At 40.6% G+C, this 9,259-nt stretch overlaps 1 protein-coding gene across 1 annotated transcript in view; it reads right to left on the reverse strand.

Annotated features, from left to right (window-relative positions):
- The window catches only part of LOC109229853 (gamma-glutamyl hydrolase 2-like), a 34,373-nt gene extending 25,831 nt beyond the window's left edge, over positions 1-8,542 (reverse strand). Inside the window, exons 1-4 of the mRNA XM_019395405.1 lie at positions 8,420-8,542; positions 3,389-3,453; positions 1,564-1,702; positions 231-236 (exon numbers count right to left, since the gene is read on the reverse strand). Coding sequence (XP_019250950.1) covers positions 231-236; positions 1,564-1,702; positions 3,389-3,453; positions 8,420-8,542 — 333 coding nt within the window. The remainder of the gene's footprint in view (positions 1-230; positions 237-1,563; positions 1,703-3,388; positions 3,454-8,419) is intronic.

Genomic DNA, 9,259 nt, shown 5'->3' on the forward strand with positions numbered 1-9,259 from the left:
CTCCTTTGTCCACCTGAACAGATAGCCTGGACATAGGTATTGTAATAGATGAGAAACCCTCTACAAATCGACGGTAATACGCTACCAAACCAAGACAACTTTGGAGCTCTGTAGCTGAGGACGGTCTAGGCCAACGATGCACTGCTTCAACCTTCTTCAGATCTACCTTGATCCCCTCACTCGACACTACGTGACCCAAAAATGCCACTGAATCTAGCCAGAACTCACACTTTGAGAATTTTGCATATAACTTCTTTTCTCTCAAGGTCTGAAGTACAGTTCTCAGGTGCTGCTCATGATCCTCCCGACTCTAGGAGTACACCAGAATGTCGTCAATAAATACAATGATGAAAAAGTCAAGATACGGCCAAAATACACTGTGCATCAAATGCATGAATGCTGTTGGGGTGTTGGTCAGCCCAAATAACATCACAAGGAACTCGTAATGAACATACCAAGTCCTGAAAGTAGTCTTCAGAATATCTGGCTCCCGAATCTTCAACTGATGATAGCCTGAATACCAGCCAATCTTGGAAAACACTCTGGCACCCTGTAACTGATCAAATAGTTCATCAATACAAGGCAATGGATACATGTTCTTCACTGTAACTTTGTTCAAGTTGCGATAATCAATGCACATACGCATAGAACCATCCTTCTTCTTCACAAACAAGACTGGGGTACCCCAAGGTGACACACTGTGCTGAATGAAGCCCTTATCAAGCAATTCCTTTAATTGTTCCTTCAACTCCTTCAACACAAGAGGAGTCATACGATATAGAGGAATAGAGATGGGCTAAGTGTCCGGTAACAAGTCAATACCAAAGTCGATATCTCTGTCGGGAGGCATCGTGGAAAATCAGTTGGAAATACATCGGGATAATCCCTTACTACTGGAACTGACTCAACTGTAGGGGTATCAAGACTGACATCCCTCACATAAGCTAGATACGCATCACACCCCTTCTCAACCATTCGTTGAGCTTTAAGAAATGAAATAATTCTACTGGAAGTATAATCTAAGGTACCTCACCACTCTAATCATGGTAATCCTGGCATAGCCAACGTCGCGGTCTTGGCGTGACAATCAAGAATAACTATAATGGGGCGACAACCAATCCATGCCCAAAATAATATCAAAGTCTACCATACTGAGCAATAATAAATCGGCTCTGGTCTCAAAACCACTAAGAGCAACCAAACACGATCGATACATACGATCAACAACAATAGAATCTCCCATAGGTGTAGAGACATAAATAGGAGAACTCAAAGAATCACGGGATACGCCCAAATACGGAGCAAATAAGATGACACATAGGAATAAGTGGAGCCTGGATCAAATTAGACTGACGCATCTCTATGACAGACCGGAACAATACCTGTAATGACAGATTCAGATGCAACTGCCTTTGTACGAGCAGGAAGAGCATAATATCTAGCCTGGCCTCCCCCTCTAGAGCGACCTCTACCTGCCCGACCTCCACCTCGAGATGGCTGAGCAGGTGGAGTGGTAGCTGGTGTTTTAATCATAGCCTAGGGACCCGGTAGAGCACGCGGCACCTGAGAAGTCTTTGGAGGTGCACCCCTCCTAAGACTTGGGCAATCCCTCACGATACAGCGAGTGTCGCCACACTCAAAACAAGCTCTCGAAGGGCGCGGATGCTGTGATTGTCTCGGTCCAGGTCGGCTGGGCTGACCGCTGAAAGCACCCCGTGCAGGAGGTGCACTAGACACTGGCGGTGCATAATAAGGCTCCCGAGGCTTAGGAGTGGCCGAAAAACTACTAGCGGCTGGAAGTGCTGAAAGCACAGGGCGACTCATATAGCCTCTACCATGACGAACTACAGCTGGGGCACGAGTACCACTATAAGTGCCAGACTCTCGAGACCTCTTGGCCTTTCTCTCCTCTCTCTCCCGAGCAAGCATACCCTCCAATCTCCTAGCAATCCCCACAACCTGTTGGTATGCAATATCCATCTCTAACTCCCGGGCCATGCTAAGCCTGATACTGGGGTTGAGTCCCTCGATGAGCCGACGGACCCTCTCTCGAATTGTAGCAACCAAGGCTGGTGCATGCCTAGCCAAATCACTGAAGCGAACTGCATACTCTACACAGTCATAGCACCCTGGCGTAACTGCTCAAACTCTGTGCGCCATGCATCTTTGAGACTCTGGGGAACATACTCCCTCAAGAACATATCCGAGAACTGAGTCCAAGTAAATGAAGCTGCCTCAGCCGAACTACCCAACTCATAAGCACACCACCACTGATAGGACACTCCTCTAAGCTGGAACGTAGTGAAAGAAACCCACTCGACTCCGCTACACCCATAGTACGGAGGATACGGTGGCACTCATCAAGAAAACCCCAGGCATCCTCTGACGCCAAGCCACTGAAAGTAGGAGGGTGGTACTTCTTGTACCTCTCGAGCCTGAGCTGCTCCTCCTCAGAAATTGTTGCCTTACCCTCGGGCCGAACTGGGGCTACCGTCTGCACTGTTATGACCTCTGAAACCTGATCGACCTAAACACGCTGCTCTGGGGTGCGGGCAGTGGGAGTCTGTGCTCCTCCCCCAGCCTGAGATGTGGCAGGAGTAACTGGAATCAACCCTACCTGAGCTAGAGTACCGAACATGCTCAAGAACTGTGCAAGGGTCTCCTGAAGAGCTAGTGTAGTAACAGGCGTCTCAGGTTCCTATGCTCCGACTGGAGCTACTAGTGGCTCCTCTGTAGCAGCTCGTGCGGGTGCTCTGGCTGCACCACAGGGACGTCCTCGTCCTCTACCCCGACCTCGGCCTCCCGTGGATCCAACAGGCGGCGCGGGTGCCTGGTCTTATGATTTCGCTGTACGTGTCCTCACCATCTGTGAGAGAATAGAAGACAAAAGTTTAGAATTCCGAAGTCAATAATTTCGCACAACAATCAATCAAAGAAGTGAAATTTTCCTAACAGTTCCATAGCCTCCCGAAGATAAGTACAGACGTCTCTGCACCGATCCGTAAGACCCTACTAAACCTGCTTGTGACTCATAACACCTATGAACCTAGAGCTCTGATACCAATTTGTCACGATCCAATTTTCCCTCCGTAGTCGTGACGGCACCTAGTCTCTATGACTAGGTAAGCCTAACAATTGCGGAATAATCAAAAATAAAGACAGAATCAACAACTAAATTTCAACAGATAACTATATACCGGAATAATGCCGCTCGGCATGTACAAGTAAACCAACACTCGAGTATAACAATATTCCCAAAACCTGGTAGTCACAAGCTCTAAGAATTTGTCTAACTTTTCTATAAATTAGTAACTAGAAGAAATAAAGGAGGAACAACATAAAAGGGATAGAGGGGGACTTCGAGGTCTGCGGACATTGGCAGATATACCTTGAAGTCTCCAGAGCAGCAGCAAGTACGCAACTAATAGCAGGACTAGTAGGAGGTACCTGGATCTGCACACAAAATATGTGCAGAAGAGTAGCATGAGTACACCACAACGGTACCCAGTAAGTGCCAAGCCTAACCTCAGTAGAGTAGTGACGAGGTCATGTCATGGCCCTACTGGATTATAATAATTTAAGGCAAAAAAATAATATAACAGTGTAATAAGAGACTGGAAAATTTAACAAGGAGAAAATATAGAATATAACAGCACAACACATAGCGATAAACAACAGGGGCGCTCCCGAGATACCGTCTCCTAGTCCTAAAAGTAAATGCTTAATAGGGGATCTCCCGAGATACCGTCTCGTAGTCCCAAAAGTAAATATGCAAGGGGATCTCCGAGGTACCGCCTCGTAGTCCCAAAAGTAAATGTGCAGGGGGAGATCTCCCGAGGTGCCGCCTCGTAGTACCAAAAGTAAATGTGCAAGGAGATATCCCAAGGTACCGCCTCGTAGTCCCAAAAGTAAATACACAGCTCGAAACCGATGGAAACAACACTTAGCAGCAAGAACTCTACAGTTTAAGACTAATACAAATCAAGGAAAAATAGGAATTCAACTAAGCATGCTCCACAAATTTCAAATAAGCATTTTAGACACGTAGACATGCGATATTAGGCTAAACAGGATAACTACACATGCTAGTATAACTTAACTAAGATGTAACAGGTTACTACTCAGTAAAAATTGAATTTTTCAACAATTAGCCCGTGTACGCACTCGACACCTCGCGTACACGCACTCACATATCACAGAAGTATCACAACATCATCAAATCCTAAGGGAATTTTTCCCACACAAGGTTAGGCAAGCCACTTACCTCGAACCAAGCCCAATCAATCAGTAAGAATGCCCTTTCCTCGATTTTTCGACTCCGAACGGCCCAAATCTAGCCAAAAGCAATTACATACCATAAATATAACTATAAGAAACTAATCTAATTAATGAAATCAAGATTTTAACAAGAAATTCAAAAATCGCCCCAAAACGCCGACCCGGGTCCACGTCTCGAAATCAGGTAAAAGTCACAAAATACGAACACCCATTCAATCACGAGTTCACTCGTACCAAAATTACTCAAATCCTATATCAAAATCTCAATCAAAACCCAAAAATTTGGTTGAAGAACTTTTCCACTTTTCCCTCAAATTTCTCAACCCAATTTTTAAATTAGAAGATGAAATTAATGATAGATTAGTTGGATATAACCAAAAACAAGTGAAGAATCATTACCCAACCGATACCTCTGAAAATCCCTCCAAATCCGAGCTCTCTATCTCAAGTTATGATAAAAATGGCAAAACCCTCATTTTTTGAAATATAATTTGCTGCCCAGGTAAAACCTTCTTCGCGAACGCGAAAACATCCTTGCGTCCCCGAAGCATAATAATGCTTCAGTCCAATAACCTTCTTCGTGAACGCGGAGCTTACACAGCCTGACCCTACACGAACGCGGGACCCTCATCGCAAACGCGTAGGTTAATTGCCTGGTGACTCATTTGCCCTTTCCTCTACACGAACACGAAGACCTAATCGCGAATGCGTAGGCCTAAGAACTCAGTGCTTCGCGAACACGGGACATGCATCGTGAACGCGAAGGCTTAATTCCAGCAGCACTCAAACTTCCTCTACCTAAACACAGGAGAACCTTAGCGAATGCGTAGAAGGAAACCAGACACCAGCAATAACTGATGCTTCAGCTATAACACCAAGTCCAATTCTAGTCCGTTTACCATCCGGAAACCATCGAGGCCCCCGGGACCTCAACCAAACATACCAACAAGTACTAAAACATCATACGAACTTAGTCGAGCCTTCAAATCATATCAAACAACGGTAAAAACACAAATCGCACTCCAATTCAAACTTAATGAACTTTGAAACTTCAAACTCCTACATTCGATGCCGAAACCTATCAAACCACGTCCGATTGACTCAAATTTTGCACACAAGTCATATTTGACATTACAGACCTACTCCAACTTCCGGAATTAGAATCCGACCCCGATATCAAAAAGTTCATTGCCGGTCAAACTTCCCAAAAATTTAACTTTCGCCATTTCAAGCCTAATTTAGCTACGGACCTCCAAATCACAATCCGGACACGCTCCTAAGTCTAAAATCATCCAATAGAGCTAATGGAACCGACGAAACTCCATTCCGGAGCCGTCTTCACACAATTCCAACTACGGTCAAATTCCTAGAACTTAAACTTCCATTGTAGGAACTAAGTGTCTCAATTCACTCCGAAACAAAAAACGAAACCTCTCGGCAAGTCACATAAGTATAAAGTGATACGGGGGAAGCAGTAAATAGTGTATCGAGGCTATTACTCTCAAAACGACCGGCCGTGTCATTATATCCTCGCTGATGCATATGTAAAACGCTTCGCCTTACGCCCACACCTTTTAAAACACTGGTTTAAACCACCTCAAATCTCCACGGCATCGTCCTAAAATTGAAATTTAACCTCCTTGAAATGTACCTATTCTATTCCAATAACACCGGCTCAAACAAATTCTAACTTTAAAACATTTTTAAGTATGCATTATATTTTCTGGATTATTTCGATAAATATTGTAGGCTTGCATGAATGAAACATGATTGATTAAGCAATTCTAGGCTTGCACGAATCGAACATGATTGCTTAATCAATTACTAATTGATAAAACTTTTCAGTATTGCTGCTGGCAGTAGTTGTCTGACTCTAATAATTCTATTTTCTGGTGTTCTTTCACCAGTCCACGCGTACTTTCTTTTTGCCACTATATATTTATTACATGCTAGCAAGTGGCAAGGGTTTAATACCTCCACGAATTCAATCAGTCGTACCAAAGTAAATAGATATTATAACGTAAAAAAATTTTACTTTCAATGTATCGCCTCTTGTTAATTGGACTAGCCTCTATAATTTACAACATTGTGCAAGTACTTCTATTATATTCATCACCTCATGAATAAAAGAGTATACCAATGAATAATTACATAGTCGAGTTCTTTGTTCTGATTCGACTTAAAGTTTTTGACAGCACAATATATATACAGTTTAGCCTTTAATTAATATAAACAGTTAAATAACAGAACAAAAGTAGGAGAAGAAGAAGAGGAGATGTCGACAAAACTATGCTAAAAAGAAAATGGTTTTCCTCGAAATGCTAAAAGGCAAGTAGGCATAAGATATTGAATTGAAGTGCCAAGGCTCACATATTAATGGACGAGCCAATGCTTTTGCGAAAATTGCCAATCCCAAGGAGATATCACACCCTTCTTTTCTATATACTTTTATTATTTATGAAGTCAGTATTTGGTTGATCAAGCTTCATTATTGATGCTAGCTTTCCTGCCATCACCTTCTAGAATTTTTCCTTTTTTGTTTTTTCTGTTATGTAATTTTTGGAAAAGAAGGCACACAAAGGCACTACTCTAGTGATTTATAAAGTAGGGCTATAAGGTTTTAGGTTTAAATTCTAATAAAGATAAAGTACTAAGTTATTTCTTTCAATATGTTTAAATTTTGATAAACAAAATTACTTGATTATATACTAATAAGAAATAATAAATATCTAATAATATTAATCATAAGTTGACCTAAACATCAACATTACTTAAAAGAAATTGGAAAAGCTAAGAGAGGAGCCTCATCTACATCTGCTACACAAATAATGCCAATATAAATGTTATCACCTAAGTCCCTCCTGCCTGGCATGAATATCTTCCCATGCTTAGTTGCTTACTTTCCTCACTAAGCGACACTGTTATTTCAATATCATGATGTCCATGTATATATCTCTAAACTAAAATATATTTTTAGTCATTTTTAATAGCGTAGTGTCAACCTATATTTTCATTTTTCGGAAACTAATTAATAATGGACGTGACAAATTATTTGTTGGATTTAATTACATTTTATGATCGTGCTACTTGAAAAGAATGAGCGGTTGTTAGGTGATTTGAATTTTTTCCTCTCTACAAATTCATAATCAAGGGAAAAAGCTGATAGAACGTTATTATTGTTTCATAAAAATGATTAATCATGAATTATTAGAGTGGGCGAACGTGTACTTTCGCTTTCTACTTTTCTTTTTATTTTTGAGAGGGTATGATATATACTATCACGGTCCAAAGCTAAAATATCCTGCTCAGGAACTATTCATGATTAAATTTCAAATTCGAATTACCCACAGAAAGCAAGTATTGGCCATGCGGAAAAAGTACTCTAGGCGTTAGATTAGAATTTAGAAAACGATGTAGTTCCGCTTCGATTCTATTTTATTTGTTGTTTGGTTAATATAGAGTTTCTCTAATTCTTACACAATTACACTGACGTAAAAACACAAGTGAGATTAATATTCAGTATGCAGCCAATAGCCATATAATGTCACCTAAATTACAAGACCTACATAGTTTTTTTGTATATGTTGATCCACGTTAATCAAAATAGATAACGCGTAATTAATAAAAACGGAGAATTTACAGATATATTTTTGTAGCGGAAGCACTATGATTGATTGAACTGCGATAGAATCATTAATCGGCAATGGTCCTCACGATATATATCGGACAAACCCTTATATCATAGTTTATTCATATAGCTAGTTTGATCGGTAAAGAAGAGAGCATGAAAAATGCTGACGGTTCTATCTTTCGTATATTTTAATTGTACATTGTAAATGTACATATAAAGGAAAAATTACTAGAATATAATTAGCAGTAATTTGAAATTAATATATTGTTCCTAGTGGCCTTTTAGAGAAATTTTATTGGTGGATTCTAATTCCAACAATAGAAATTAACAATTACTCTAATATGCATAGATGAAGAATGAAATAATTATTAAATCTAATAGAGGCATCACATTGAAGCGTCTGAAAAAGGAGTGGCAGTCAACACAGAAAATAAGCAGAGCTGAATCTCCGGCCGCCGAAAACCTTCTCTGTTACACATATATAATTTGACCACCGATGACGATGATTGCCACATAATGAGCAGCCGCGGCGTACAAGTGTTGCGCAGAAGGCCTTCCACGTGGTACAAAAAAAGCGAAGGACTTGCGTTTCTCTGGGTACTTGCGATTTTGTTGAACAGTTGCAGGCGTCATTAAGGAATACAGTTTGAATTTACATGGAGTGTTCAACTTCTTTGGGTTTATCCACATTGGTTACATTATAAAATTGTAAAAACTCTCCCTTTTCAAAGCCACTTAGGTTGGAAAGTCACAATTAAGCATTCCTACCTCATTAACTCAAGATAAGATATAGAAAAGATTTGTTATTCCTCTTCTTTTCTTGTGAGAATTAAAAACGAAAAAGGCAAAATAGAAAGATAGACACTCAAACTTGGCTTAATTAATAGTTTGACGTTTAAACTTATTTAGTGACCAGATAGACATCTTTTCTTGGCAAAAATGTGTCTCGTGAGCCCCTCAAGCTGGTAAACCTCACGCGTGAAATATAAACACTATTGACGTGTTAAAGTAACAAATCACTGAATGACACGTGTAATAAAAAAGAAAAAAGAAAAAAGCCGAAAGGAAAAACTAAACTAAGAAATTCCCAGCTTGAGGGGTACACGAGACATACTTATGCCAAGAAAATATGTCTATCTAGTCACTAGGTAAGTTTAAATGTCAAACTCACAATTGAAGCCAAGTTTAACTCATTACTAGAAATCCGGTAAATTCCGACCGACGTGTACCGACCAACGTTAGTCGGTCCAGAAAAGCGACCAAAAAACCGTCTTATACGGACAGAAACTATTAAAAAATTATTTTACATTTTTATAAATGTCATACTGACCACGGAAGATCGGTAAAAAT

Source organism: Nicotiana attenuata, chromosome 7, assembly GCF_001879085.1.
Source record: "Nicotiana attenuata strain UT chromosome 7, NIATTr2, whole genome shotgun sequence".
NCBI classification, from domain to species: domain Eukaryota; kingdom Viridiplantae; phylum Streptophyta; class Magnoliopsida; order Solanales; family Solanaceae; genus Nicotiana; species Nicotiana attenuata.